Source organism: Thamnophis sirtalis, unplaced genomic scaffold (genome assembly GCF_051295495.1).
Source record: "Thamnophis sirtalis isolate CommonGarterSnake01/CBP01778 unplaced genomic scaffold, rThaSir2_p1.2 scaffold_9, whole genome shotgun sequence".
In the NCBI taxonomy this organism is placed as follows: domain Eukaryota; kingdom Metazoa; phylum Chordata; class Lepidosauria; order Squamata; family Natricidae; genus Thamnophis; species Thamnophis sirtalis.
Genome location: NW_028261389.1, coordinates 28,139,248 through 28,154,947, shown reverse-complemented (window position 1 = coordinate 28,154,947; position 15,700 = coordinate 28,139,248). Strand labels below are relative to the sequence as shown.

Sequence of the window (15,700 nt, the reverse complement as noted above, 5' to 3'; positions counted from 1 at the left end):
CAAGGTGATGCTGTGGGTGATACTGCCATGGTTGTAAGTGTGAGGACTGGTTGTAAATCTTTTTTTCAGTGCCGTTTTATCTTCAAAAAGTCACTGAATGAATGGTTGTAAATTGAGGAGCACCGATACATTAGGCATCTCCATCATAAATATATCTTACAAATCCAGATCCAAATTCTGCTTTTTGTGCTTTGGGATCAATTCATATTTTGGGTCTTAGGTATAGCAAATATGCTAATTAGTACTATGACTAGTTAGCATGATTTCTACATTCATTGACCATTGCATGTGCATCCTTTGGTGGGGATGGGGTCATTTAATACAGCTGACTTGAAATCAGCTTCTACATGGAGAAGTGGTGAGAAGTGGTAAGGTTGAGATATGAAAACTAATAACAAAATATTAGTCAAATTTAGTTAAAATTAGAGCATTATGTCAAAAATGAAGTGATAATGGATATAGTTAGATAAATAATTGATGATAACAATGTACACATATGTATTGGTTTGATAAAAGGAAATGTGGTATAAATTCTAAATGGTGATCATTTAGTTAAACTAAGACCAAAAGGAAAAAGGAAAAAAAATGAAATGATGACGATATTGTTAAATAAATGATTGATAATGGTAATAATGTAATATTTGTATTGATATGATAAAAGGGAAATTGCATATAATTGTAAACAGTGATTAAGAAAGGAGGTCTAGAAACTTTGTTATTAAACATAATTAATTTTTATTTAGAAAGTGTTATAAAGTTGTAATGTTGCTGGATGATATATATATATATATATATATATATATATATATATATATATATATATATATATATATATATATATATATATATATATATATATATATATATATATATATATATATATATATATATATATATATATATATATATATATTGATTTAACCTATATAACTTGATATGAATTGTAGGTGATGACTGTGGAAGGGATGTACGAAATCTCTTTGTAAACAATTGACACACTTTTTACAATTTGTAATGGAAGATATTTTGTGGTGTTTGTTGTGTTTTGTCTGTTTGTGTTTATTCAAAAATAAAATATTATGTAGTTGTGTGCAGCTTTGACAATGCTGTTTTACCCCAAATAAAGGTCTACAGTTTTTAGAAGGAAGGAAGACCGTGCTTTTTGTTCTAGACTGCCATATGTAATCTCATGCTAGCAAAACCTGCTAGATGTTCTGTCAGACAAGAAACAATCCAAAGAGCAAATAGGAAGGTAGATTCTTGTTAGTTTGTGGCTTCAGCTCAAGGTTTCATCTTCAACATCCTACAAATATCAAGGCCTGATTATTTCTGGAAGAACTTTTCCTATCTTGGAAATTAGACAACTCATGAGCCGTGTAGATTCCAGCCATTTCCTCCTTTTTTGGCCAACAAGAATCCTTTGAATGTTGATGGCAAATAGCCAAACTTCAGCTGCATTATTTTTCATCTTTCCTTAAGTGAAACATGGGATGTTGACAGATACCTCCCCAAACCCCAAACTAAAAAATGTCATCCTTGGGTTTTTTTATGCTATCATATTACCTCCATGAGCCCTGCTCTCTCTAAAGGTTGAACAATGTAAAGTGTGTCCTGTTTTTCTGCCAAAAAAGTAGTAGAATGGATAAAAATTGCTTATGAAACTGTGAATAGAATAGAATAACAGAGAAGAGAAGAGAAAAGCAAAGACTAGAAGAGAAGAGAAGAGAAGAGAAGAGAAGAGAAGAGAAGAGAAGAGAAGAGAAGAGAAGAGAAGAGAATTCTTTATTGGCCAAGACAAGGAATTTGTCTCTGGTGCATATGCTCTCAGTGTACATAAGGAGAATAAAAATACATTCATCAGAATGCTTAAACAGAAGCCTGTATAACTAACTTATATTATTGTGTTTGTCTTTTTTTTTTTTTTGGTTGTATTTTTCCTTCTATTTTTAAAGGTAAAAAAGTTTAATAAAAACTATTTTAAAAATACATTCATCAAGAATAAAAAAGATACACTTAGTGATAGTCAAGGTTACTAGTAAGCTATCAAATTGTACCCGGAAACAAATAAAAAAATATAAATTGAAAGATATAAGCAACATGGGTATTGTCATAAATGGGGAGAGATAGTTACTAGAAAAGGAGAGATGAATAATAGTAATACATTCTTAGTAAATTTTTGACAGTGTTGTAGGATTTAATTGTTAAACCAAGTATGGGCATTCGGGGGGAAACTGTCCTTGTGTCTAGTTGTTCTGGTGTGCAGTGTTCTATAGTGTCGTTTTGAGGATAGAAGTTGAAAGTATTTATGTCCAGGATGTGAGGGGTCTGTAAATATTTTCACCGCCCTTTTTTTGACTCATGAAGTATACAGGTCCTCAATGGAAGGCAGATTGGTAGCAATTGTTTTTTCTGTAGTTCTAAATAACTGTTGACATCTATGTTTGTCTTGTTTGGCTGCAGAGCTAAACCAGACAGTTATGGAGGTGCAGATGACAGACTCAATAATTCCTCTGTAGAACTGAATCAGCAGCTCTTTTGGCAGTTTGAGCTTTCTGAGTTGGCGCCGCAAGAACATTCTTTGTTGTGCTTTTTTAATGACATTTTTGATGTTAGGTGTCCATTTTAAGTTAAGGTGTCCATTTTGAGATATGATAGAACCTTGAAACCTGAAGATCTCTACTGTTGATATTGTGTTCTAGTATTAGAAGAGGTGATAATATAGGAGGTTCTCTTCTAAAATCTGCAGTTTTGAGTGTATTTAGTTCAAGATTGTTCTGGCTGCACCACAAGGCTAGTTGTTCACCTGCCCATCTGTATGCTGATTCATTGTTGTCTTGAATAAGACCAATCACTGTTGTATCATCTACAAACTTCGGTATTTTACAGAGGGATCTTTTGAGATGCAGTCATTGGTATACAGAGAGAAAAGAAGTGGAGAAAGCACACAGCCCGGGGGGCTCCTGTGCTAATTGTACAGGTATCTGATGTGATTTTGCCTAGCTTCACCTGCTGCTTCCTGTCTGTTAGGAAGCTTACGATTTATTTACAAGTGTGGTCAGGTACAGCTAGCTGATTTAGCTTATTTGGAATGATGGTGTTGAATTCTGAGTTGAAGTCTACAAAGAGGACTCTTGAGATTCATGATGTTGTAGATGTAGTGCAGAATCATATTAACAGCATCATCTGTCGATCTATTTGCTCGGTAGGCAAATTGCAAGGCATCAAATAGTGGATCCGTGGTGTTCTCAGGTGGCCAAGCACTAGTCTTTCATAACTTCATAACTATAGATGTTAGAGCAACCGGTCTGAAGTCATTCAGTGCCTTGATGGAGGGTTTCTTCGGCACTGGGATGATAGTAGAGCATTTGAAGCAAGAAGGAACATAGCACATCTCTAGTGATTTATTAAAGATGCGGGTGAGGATGGGGGCCAATGGATCAGCACAAGTTTTTAAGCAAGAAGGAGTTATCTTGTCTGGACCTGCTACTTTTCCTGGATTTTGTCTGTGAAAAGGCTTTGCACCTCATTCTCTGTAATCACCAGAGATGGTGGGCTCAGTGGAATAGAGCACGTTGTAGGAGGCTTAGCTGTTGTTGGTGTATCTGAGATGGGGATTGTGGAGATGGGTGGCAGTAGTTTTCTCTCAAATCTGCAGTAAAACACATTCAGGTCATTTGCCAATTGTTTATTTCCTTCAGCTTTGGAGGAAGGTTTGCTGTAACCGTTGATATTTTTAAGAGTTTTCTACATGTTGGCTGGTTCATTTGTTGAGAACTGATTTGTTAGTTTTTCAGAGAAGCTTCTTTTTGCTGCTCTGATCTCCCTTGTTAATGTGTTTCTGGCCTGATTGTACAGCATTCTATCACCTTTTCTGTAGGCTTCCTCTTTGGAATGATGTAGCTACTTAAGTTTAGCTGTGAACCAAGGTTTATTGTTACTGTATAGTCTCAGTTTTCTGGTCGATACACACAGGTCTTCACAAAAACTGACATATGATGTTATAGTATCTGTGAGCTCATCCAAGTCCGCAAAGGTATCTTCCAAAACATTCCAGTCAGTGCAGTCTAGGCAAGCCTGTAGCTTTAGCTTTGCCTCCACAGTCAAGTCCTCCCTGATTTAATTGTTGGTTTCATGGTTTTAAGTCTTTGTCTGTAAGCAGGTACAAGGTGAATCATGCAATGATCAAAGTGTCCCACAGCTGCTCGTGGTAAAGACCGATAAGCATCTTTTAGTGCTGTGGAGCAGTGGTCTAAAATATTCTTGCCTCTAGCGGGACAATTGACATGCTGAAAATATTTTGGAAGTTCTTTCCTTAAGTTTGCTTTGCTTAAGTCTCCTAAAATAATGGACAGTGAATCTGGGTATTTGGTTTCAGCCTCCATAATCTGGTCAGATAGAGTTCGTAATCCATTGTTTACACAAGCTTGTGGAGGAACATACACAGCAATCAGGAGAAATGAGAACTCATGTGGAGAATAGTATGGTTTGCAATTGATAATTAATGTCTCTAAGTCCACATCACAGTGTTTCTTTAGTATAGTTATGTCTTTGCACCATTTGATATATAAACATAAGCCTCCTCCCTTCTGTTTACCAGATGCTTTTGCAATTCGGTCTGCTTCAGTTACATTGTTGTAACTGAAACAATGATCTTATGATAAATTGCAGTAGGGTTCTGCCCAGTGACATTCAAGTCAGTCTGAGAAACAGAAATCAGCATCTAACTGAAGCAAGGTGGGATTGGTTGTTTTGTTTTTTTTAACAGCATTGTGGTTATTATTCAAAGGTGCCTTGCTCTGTGTTTTATTACATTCCTCTCCAGTCTCTTGAATGCAAGTCTTGGAGGAGTAACTAGAAGATCATCTCTGTTGCTGTTTTTGTTGCTCCTTGCTCTGAATTTAAGCGCTTCCATATCTTCCACTGATTCTACTCCCCAATCCCTGAAAAGAGTTTGAAGACATTCAGCAATTGTTTCCACATTTGTTGACCTTGTAATGCTGAGCAAGGGTCACACTGCTCTGTTCTGAGTTGTCACAGTCCCAGCAGCAACAAAGGCAAACAGAAAACCCTTTTTGTCCCATGAAGGGATTAAAAAGCCATCAAGTCACCTTTCTCTTTCAAAGCTTTCTCCTGCAGTCCAGAAACCAATGGGCAGGATAAGGCAGAAGACTCAGCAAAGGAGGAAAGAAACCAGCTGTAAACTGCAGAGACCTGAAACCCTTCGAAACCTAAAGGAGCTTCACAATGCTTTCAGATACATTGGCTCAGCTGTCAAGATGGAGCATTATAGGGTCACAAGGCTGCATGTGGAGGCTCCCTTTTGTTAAACTGCTTTATACTGTTTCATATAATAGTCTGCTTTATTGTCTGTGGAGTCCCTTAGGAGCAGCACCTTGGCTTGAGTCCAAATATAAATTATTTTTTCCTGGGTTTTGATATGTTTTGCTAAAACTTAATAAAGATTTTATTAAAAAAGAAAAAAAAAGAAAGGAAGTTCAAGGAAAGTTCACCATTTACTCCATTTTCTCCTGAGCTGAAATCCATAACAGTGTTTGGGGCACAACTGGGGGTTTATATTTATTCCATATCTTCAATATGGTATGTCAAAATGGTTTCTGAATTCCACATTAACTTTCATTTTATTGTGCCATAAATATCCATGCCATCTGAATCTAATATTGTGACCTTCTAACTCTAAAAGTCCCATTTCTCAGCAACATTCATTATTTTATCCAGGCCCAAACAAGAAGCAGCAAAATACAATTTCAGATCTGGTAAACCAAATCTTCCTTTTTTCTATGTGTCTCTTAACGCTTTGTATTTAACTTGTGTTTTTCCCATTCCCCTATACATTTAGATATCTTTTTTTGACATTGTTTAAGTGGTACATCAGTTATTAAAATGGCTATTATCTGAAACAAAAACATTGCTGGCAAAAGATTTATTATTATCATGAATATTTTCCCCAACATTGACTGTTTTAATTTCTTCCACTTTATTATTTCTGTCTTAATTTTATCCCCTGGCTAACCATAATTATTTGGAAATATTATACAATTTATATTTATCATAGTAATATCCAAGTATTACTTTGGCTGTCTTTCCCATCTCTCCTCTTATAAGGGGCAAGCTTTATTTACAGGATGAATCTGTTCTCCAAAATTAAAAGATTAAATGCAACATTGTAATGAAGTGAAAAAGAGAGAGAAAAATAATCTGAATTATTTTTTCTGCAGGACTATCTCAAAAATGTTTTATTACTACTGTTTTGATTATTTTGTGTTGCATGCCAATAGCTAATTTGAGTTTTTTTGCATGAGAAAAGTGGGATCTTTAATTATATATGTTCTTTTTTATATATAAATGTTTTTATTGTACTTTTTCTATTTATTCTACATCACAATTTCAGTTTTGCAACAATGGTATACTGGTTGCATCAAGTCCTTTTTAAATATGTGCATGATGTTATACACCCTAAATGGGACGCAATGGCTCAGTGGCTAAGACACTGAGCTTGTCTATCAGAAAGGTCAGCAGTTCAGCAGTTCGAATCCCTAGCACCATGTAACGGAGTGAGTTCCTGTTACTTGTCCCAGCTTCTGCCAACCTAGCAGTTCGAAAGCACGTAAAAATGCAAGTAGAAAAATAGGGACCACCTTTGGTGGGAAAGTAACAGTATTCCATGCACCTTTGGCATTTAGTCATGCTGGCCACATGACCACAGAGATATCTTCAGACAGCATTGGCTCTTTGGCTTTCAAACGGAGATGAGCACTGTCCCCTAGAGTCAGGAACCAATAGCGCATATGTGCAAGGGTACCTTTACCTTTACCTTATACACCTTAATCGTAAATGTTATTTTCTTAATCATATAGTATTATAATCTCTTTTTAAATACATGATATTGTACAATATAGTTATGTCTATTGTTTCCATAGTTGTGCCATAACACTATATACCTTTATCACTCTATACATTTTAATCTATCGTTGCTTACACTCCGATAATACTATTGCTTGCAATATATATACTTATGTATATTTTTATACCTGTATTTGTTTCTAATTTGTTAATCTTCTTTCATAGTTGATTTTCTAATCTCTGCACCTATTATCTAGCCATTTGTACCATAAGTCCCATATTGAGTAATATTCTGTTTCTCCTTTATCTTTAAGTTCCATTGTTAACCTATCCATTTCGGCACAATGGTTTTTTTTATTACCATTTCATTTGTAGGTGTACTTCTGTTTTTCCAATTTTGTGCATACGTAATTGTAGCTGCTGTTATTATATGTAACATTAAAGATATAATTCTTTTATTGTATTTCCCCAGTAGTATACCTAATAAGAATAAATTTGGTTTTGAATCTATTTGTTGTGCTATCATCTCTTCTCTATATATTTTTAATATTCATATACACATTAAGTGTTCTTTTTTATTCCTTGTGAAGTGAACAGAGGAACATGTGACACAGGTTTAAAAAAAATAGTATTTGCAGTTGGGATATTGAACAAATGATCTCTTTGTTTGATCAGACAATTGATCCGTCTTTCATTTGATTAACAATAAAATCTTGTGGAGCAACATAACGCAGTTCCCATGTGAGAAAAAATCTGATAATTATCTTCATTGTATCCCTTATTTGAAGAAAACATCAAGTCATTAGTTAGGAAGATGGGTGGATCAGCTCATTTAAGCAGCGAGATCTGCACCTGTGCCTAAAGCCAATTTCAAATACAAGTTCAGTCAACATTTGTCAGACTGCTGTCTTTGAAGCCACAATAGAACTGCCATAGTCATGCAGTGTGGCAGTACTTTTAATAATAACACAATGAAAGAGAATAAATTGTAACACTTCATTAGCATACTTTCCATTGTGCCCATTCTTCTCGTTCATGCTGAATCAAGCCCATTTATCTAATCTTCTACATCAACAGTGCACAATCAGAAGTTTTCAAAGTTTCATGTCCCCCCCCCCTCACTCCCAAAGTCCTGGCTATCTCTTTAAGAAACTTTGACCTAATTGATATTTTGAATGTATCTAAAGTGGAAATTATAAATACTAGGCTAGATTATAAGCAGGCTATGTATAGTTAAGTTTAATTTGATGACAATTGAAAAAGATTCAAATGGAGCCTTTGTTCTGCCTCCAAACATTTATTTTGGAGTGGAGTACACAGTACACCACTCAGTGTTTGCTTGATCCAAGATCCTGGTAAACTGAGAGTAAAACTTATTAATTTAAACAGAGGATTCTCTCATTAGGATATAATCAGCCATTCCTGATTTTTTCCACAGTGTACAAAAAAAGGCTACTATTCTATATGGATGAAGGAGACTTTCTTTCTCTATCATATTTTGTCAATCAGCAACTTGTTTATGTATCTTTTCTGCTTTTCTCATAACAAAGAGTCTATGAAAAAATGTGGTTAACATTACAAGCACAATAGTAAATTGAAAACTGCTTGCCAATTGCAACAATACAGAGGTTGCAGCATTGAAATGACTTGATATTTCATGGTTTCCTGTTTTCTAATCACAGCAAGTCTCGTGCTTGTTTTAACTGTTCTTCCTATTAACATTCACACTCAATAAACAGATTCCCATCTGATGCATTTTACATAATAAGAATCTAAATCTGCAGGCCATTTTTAATTTGCCACATGATTAGTAGAATGAAAGAAATGCTACTGGTCAATACACCTACATTATGCCTAGCATATTGCATATGATATGAGGGAAGTTCTTTACCCAAATTTGTGATCTAAAATCCAAATTTTGATCTAGTAGAAAATAATATTTGACTACATTTAGTTGGCATTAAGACTTGGATTGAAGGAAAACTTCAACATCAATTCTCAGCAACTATGATATAACTGCAGGGATTGCAAGTTGTCTACCTCCGTATGATAAAATCTTCATAAAAGTAGTAGTGCAGGCTACAGTGAAGTCCAAGCAATGCAGTCTTTGAATGAATAAGCATTAAAAGAGGATGAACTGCTGCTTTGTTTCTTGCACATCTTAGAGGAAAGATGCGAAAACAAGGGAATGAGCAAACAAATCTACGAAGACCAGCAGGGCCACAATAAAAGTGTTAGCAGAGATACCTGACTTGGCACTTCTAACACTGTGGCAGGATGTGTACATGTTTTTGAGGGAAATGATTTAAAGAGGCAGGGCAACACAGCCTTTCAGTTTTCTTTCTTTTCTTATTTACAGATTCTGTAGTAGAGTGTGGTCTATTGGTTCCTTTAAGGCAAACAGTACATTTTTGTCTCTCAAAGAAGCACCTAACACTTCCCATATAAAGCCACACATGTCCTTTCAAGTTACCCAAAAGATCCAGTTGGTCCAAGATCCAGACCATGATTTCTGCATTTTTGTTTCACTGTTTCAAAGTTCATGACTGCAAGTAAAATCCAGATGACGTTGCAAGACGTTGCACTACTCAGCAAAATCCGTCCAGGTGGAATCCAAACCCGAGCAACATGAGTGATTTTATTGGTAGAACATTTGGCAAAGGTGTCTGTGTCCAGGTCTTCCTGCCCTTCCTTATCTACCAGGGCATGAGCCATCCTAAACAGAGCCACTGTCAGACGCAACTGGACTGGACAGGGAAGCCTTTATCACTTTTTTTAAAACTTTATAATTGCTTGTGAAAGTTTTCCTCAGGGCAGGTTTAGAAATGGGAGAAACTTCATGCCTTGGATTCCTGTGAGGAAAACTGTTAGTAATGTAATAAGAATTTTCAAATGAGTCAAAGATAATCACAAGGCTGCATATCTGACTTGACTTTAAGTCTTTTAAGATAAGCATCAGATCTTGAGGCTATTCACATGTTATTGAATTGTAACTTACCCCACTGTTATAGCTATTGGTAAGGCATGCATGGAATTCATGCATGATAACTAATGGAAGGATTTGTGTTGTCCATCTGGTAGTGGCTTGGAATAATCAGTCATCAGACATTTCAGATGATCCAAAGATAATATTAAAGAGCTATGTAGAATCAATGTTAGTTTTAGTTTAGTTAGAAGGGAAGTGGGGATGAGAAGGGAGAGAAAAGGGGGAGGAAAGGAGAGGAAAGGAAAGGAAAGAGAAAGGGGAAAGAAAGGGAAAGGCATTAAATGTTGCTTCCAAATTATCTTATATTGGTGGCTGGCTGTTTCTTAGACTAGCTTACAAAATCACCATCTTCATATTTTTTTAAAAATGAGTTTAAAAGTTCTGTCTTTATTTTCTTATTAGTACTTGACTGTCTGCATTGAACAGCTGGAGTACTGATTATTTTTATTTTGTTTTAAATCTATCTAAAAGTGCTTTTTATTTGTTTCATTATTTTATATGCTATAGCGAGTAGCTAACGATAGAATAAAAATAGCATCCAAATAAAAACCAGTTGTGTTCTTATACTTTTTTTGTCAAAATTATTACCTTACACATTCACTTTTCTCTACAGATTCTCTTCCTTAGTGATGTCTCCCTTTCTCTACTTCCTATTTGTTCACTAAGTCTTTTATGCAGATGCACCAGTTTCTATTGCTGCTGTCTTTGAGGGTTTTTCCCCTCAATGGAAAAAATTTAATTGTGCTTTGGGTATTTCTTTGCTTTAGAATCTCTCAACCACCTTTAACCACTTCCCCATCAGCGTCTCCAGTTTTGGAATCTTACTTAGCATATCTTTGAGTTTGCTAAATTCTATTTGCTTTGAAGTTCACAGCATGTGTTTGATTTCACACAACTCCACATTTCCTTAAAATCCAGAACTTTGCCCTTACTTATTATTTTCCACCAATGCTGGAAGCCAAGGGGTGTAACTAAGACAGGGAACAGTTGCTGGGCAACTAGGTAACAGCTTCTAGAGCAGGGTCCAGAGGGAGGGAGAGGTAGGAGCAAGTATAGCATTATCCTCTCAGTTGCAATAGCCATTTAACCTTCCACTAGCCACATCTGAACTCTTGTGGGCTATTAGTTTTTCTAGTCTCTGCTCAGCTGTTTGGAGATATCTCAAGTCACTTGGTACTGAAAATTACTATAGTTTTCTAAGGAATTAACTGTATCAAACAGGTATGGTGCTGCTGTTGTTTTTGAGAAACCTGTTAGACCAGCATAGTTGTTAAGTGACTCAGAAATTTTGGCTGGGCAGCCATGTGATAGACAATTCCCAGGACAAGCTCTGCTTTCCATGGAGAATAGGGCAAAGGCCAAAAAAGCAGGACAGAGGATTGGACAACTCACCTCAGAGAAGACCTTGGGTCTGAGTAAATATTACATCTCACCAGTGTTTACATATGGCTTTGTGTGTGCCTCATTTTGGATGAGCCTGTGTCAAGTGAACAATACCACAGGGCTTCAAATAAGGTAAGAGCGTAATATTAGGTTTACACCAGTGGAGAGGGAGAGTCATATATCAGTGTGGATGTTGAGTGGGTATTTATGTGTTACAATTGATAGGGAGGGAGGGAGGAAGGAAGGGATTAACTGTTAGCTGTTGCTAGGAATTAGCAATTATGGAAAGCCCAAATTATTTTCTTTTACACATTTTGCTATAATTCTACCAAAAAGAATATACTGTACTTTTTTGTGCATTGCTGTGATTAATTGGAAAGACAAACTATTGGTCTGCGATCTGGACTACAGAAGCTATAAAGGTGGGAAGTAAACTCTGTAAGCAAGGTGGGGGGAGGATGGAGCAGGCGGGAGTCCCATTTCCCTAGGCCACTTGCAGACAGAGAGCATGGCTGAGGCAGTTTGAGGTAGGAACCAGGTGGAGGAAGGGGCTTGTAGACCTCAGGATGCCAACTTTTCTCTCGAGATAATCACTGTCTTATTTCATAAAACATGTGGCAAGAGAAGGTAGAGGTCCCCAACATTGCTGAGGAGATGAAGGCTGAGACACATTCAATTTTCGAAGAGAACCAATGAGGGAAACTCCTAAAGATGGGAGCATAAATAACCACAGCACTAATAAGATAGAAGAACATGGGGAGCTACCTAATATTGGGCCAGAGTATTGGTTTATTTAAGTTAATATTGGTCTTTCTGACTGGCAGCTAAGATGTCAGTGGAGATCTGTCCCAAACTGGTTTTTGGCAGGGTATCAGTAGATGGATGACTGGATGTACAGTAGGTGCCTGTGCATTTCTATATGAGGAGATAGTATACAGCAATCTATTTCCTGCCTTAATTCTGAAGGTGAGATGGTCAATAAACTCTGTGACTTCCATTTTTGGATCATGGGAATGTCTTTGCTGAGCCTAACATTTTAGATTTTGTTATGGAAAGCAAAAAAGAAAGAAAGAAACCTGGATAAAGGGAAAACTTGAAGCCCAACTATACTTCTGGAATTAGCAATACTGGTCAAACCATGTGGCAGTAACTTATCCCAAGATCAGTGTTAATTGCCCAGAATAGTGTTCTTGCTGCTTTTGAAGAACTGATACAGCCTCATTTCAAGAAGCTTTCCACAACTTAATGCCCTCCACATGTTGAGATTACAGTTTTCAACATTGGCTGTATTGATTGGGAATTCTGGAAGTTGTAATCTTTGGAACGTAGCGCACTTAAAAGAGTTGGACTTGTTTTACAATACAATACAATACAATAGCAGAGTTGGAAGGGACCTTGGAGGTCTTCTAGTCCACCACCCTGCCTAGGCAGGAAACCCTATACTGTTTCAGACAAATGGCTATCCAACATCTTCTTAAAGACTTCCAGTGTTGGGGCATTCACAACTTCTGGAGGCAAACTGTTCCACTGATTAATTGTTCAAACTGTCAGGAAATTTCTTCTCAGTTTTAAGTTGCTTCTCTCCTTGATTAGTTTCCACCCATTGCTTCTTGTTCTACCCTCAAGTGCTTTGGAGAATAGCTTGACTCCCCCTTCTTTGTGGCAGCCCCTGAAATATTGGAACACTGATATCATGTCTCCCCTCGTCCTTCTTTTCATTAAACTAGACATACCCAGTTCCTGCAATCGTTCTTCATATGTTTTAATCTCCAGTCCCCTCATCATCTTGGTTGCTCTTCTCTGCACTCTTTCTAGAGTTTCCACATCTTTTCTACATTGTGGAGACCAAAACTGAATGCAGTAATTTTATACTCTTCACATTTTTGTTCAGTTGCCAATTTCACCATGGGATACTATGTAATATTAAACTTTCTGTGACAAGAAAATGCAGAAATAAATATTTCAAGAAGACAACTTAATCTCTTTCTCTTTTCACACACACACACACACACACACACACACACACACACACCACACACACACCATAGTAAAAGGAAAACAAAGGAAGGCACAAATCTGTTTAATTTATTTCAGGTCAAGTATAAGCTTTGTCAGACGTCTGTCCCCTGATATATGCTGGTAGACCTCGACTTATGATCACAATTGAGCCCAACGTTTGTGTTGCTAAGTGAGATATTTGTTAAGTGATTTTTCCACCCATTTTACAATGTTTCTTGCCACAGTTATTAAGTGAATCACTACAGGTATTAAGTGAGTCACATGGTTGTTAAGTGAATATGGCTTCTCCATTGACTTTGTTTGTCAGTAGGTTACAAATGGTGATCATATAACCTGGGACACTGCAACCATCATAAGTATGAGTCAGTTGCCAAGCATCTGAATTCAGCTCATGTGACCAAAGACATGCTGCAATGGTCATAAGTGTGAAAAATGGTCCTAAGTCACTTTTTCAGTGCCAGTGTAAATTAAACGGTCTCTAAATGAACTGCTGTAAGTCAAGGACTACCTCTATTTATGGTAAATTTATGCCAGTGATGGTTAACCTTTTCGGTGCTGAGTGCCCAAAGCGTGCACATAAATGCAATGCGAGTGCCCCCATGTATGCGCCCCACCCCGTGTGTGTTCTCTACGCATGCACACTTCTCCATGCCTGCACCCCACCCTCCATTTTGGCTGCCAGGTTGGTGCAGGAGGCTTTTCAAGCCCAAAATGGGGCATTGGGGAGCAGGAGCTCATGATCTCTGCAGTTTCTCCCCTGCGCGCCCAGGCTTTCTCCTCCATTCCTGCCACAGAGAGGCACCTGCAGAGGGTGGAACCTGCAGAGATCGGGGAAGGAACGGGCAGCAGGAATGCAGGAGAAAGCTAGGGTGCACTGGGGGAGAAAGGTAGGGCATGCTGGGGGGAACCTGCAGAGATTGGGGAAGGCCCCAGCCCAGCACATGCACAGCAGAGATCCAAAGATCAGCTGGATAGCAGGAGGCATGCCATGCATGTATGTGCGGTGGAGCTGGGCTGGGGTGACAGCTGGTGTGCCCGCAGAGAGGGCTCAGCATGCCATCTTTGGCACACGTGCCATAGGTTTGCCATCACAGATTTATGCAATTGCTTTAATTAGGAATATTTCCCTCCAAGACATTGGCATAATGTAGTGAGCCTTTTTGTGAACTCTGTTCTCAGAACTCTGTACAAGACAAAGGCTGGGCCAGCTTAGCTACAGCACAAAAGACCTTCAGCTCCAGGGTGATAGGATTAGCCCTCATTCCCCATACCAGGACAAAGCCATTAAGCCATAATAGGAATTGCCCAAAGCTCCTGCATTACATCATCACCCAGCAAGATTCAACCAGGCCTGGGACAACCTACAAAGTTACTCCTGCATGGCCCCATGGGAGTTTGACAACCAATCAGAATACATTTCTTACACAGGAACAGGAAGATCCAAGGCAGGGTTCAAGAGAGGTTATAAATCAATCTCTCTCTCTCTCACTCGTGGTCATTTTGCCCAGGACTTCAAATGATGCGGTCCTGTCCACCATTAAATCATCTTTCCAAATACCCTCCATGTTTCCAGTGTCTTTCTCCCTACTTGCAATTGAACCCAGATGGACATTTCTTCCAACATTACTTAATTACTTATGCTATCATGAAAATGTGTATAATCAAATGACCACAAAACTATGCAAAGGGACAGTTTATAAGCTGACATACGGTCTGATTTAACTAAAAGATGTCCATATGTTTAATGTGGCTTATTCTCAGATAAATTTACAGTGAATTTCAGACTTTCAGTATTGAATTTCAGTAGGTCACTCCACGGGTAAGCAGTTAAGAATTTGGTCTGGGTATTTATGGTGCTTGTTTTGATCCTTGAAGTAGCCTGCAGCCTTCAGATGTAGCATCAGATGCTAGCATATATCTAGTACTGAAATAAAATCCAGTGACATGCCAGTTGGCTGCTGTTTACTGAATTGAGAAAGGCAGCATCTTATCTTCCCATATTCTTTTTATTTCTTGTGGATTCAATGTACTCCTAAGTGCACGGAAGTAATACTTCAACATTCTCAAAATTGTGCTTGCTTCCATTTTTCCTTATCTATAAATGTGCCCCAGAAGTATTTAGGTGGGAATCTAACATGTATTTGGAAAGCGTAAATATAAATTGTGGATCCTAATTCTTGCTTTGCTGTTTGGTAAGGTAACCATGACTGAGGGAGAAGAACAGGAGGAGGATCCAGTGGAAATACCACCACAAAACAGACAGAAGAGTAAAGTGATGATCTGCCAACGCTGCATTCCAGTTTTGATAGTCTTGGTGCTGTTGGGTGGAGCTGGAGCAATAAGTTGGTATTTCTTAGGTAACAAATGCAATACATCATTCTTCGTATTCCTGATTCCAATATTGGGGGTCAAGGGGAGAAAGTGCTCAGGGAAAGCATTACAGGGAGATGA

At 37.7% G+C, this 15,700-nt stretch overlaps 1 protein-coding gene across 1 annotated transcript in view; it reads left to right on the top strand.

Moving 5' to 3' along the window:
* Positions 1–10,502: 10,502 nt before the first annotated feature.
* TMPRSS6 (transmembrane serine protease 6) overlaps positions 10,503–15,700 on the top strand; it is a 33,753-nt gene continuing 28,555 nt past the window's right edge. Inside the window, exons 1-2 of the mRNA XM_087723150.1 lie at positions 10,503–11,362; positions 15,447–15,606. Of these exons, the coding sequence (XP_087579276.1) occupies positions 15,453–15,606 (154 nt within the window). The 5' untranslated portion in view covers positions 10,503–11,362; positions 15,447–15,452. The remainder of the gene's footprint in view (positions 11,363–15,446; positions 15,607–15,700) is intronic.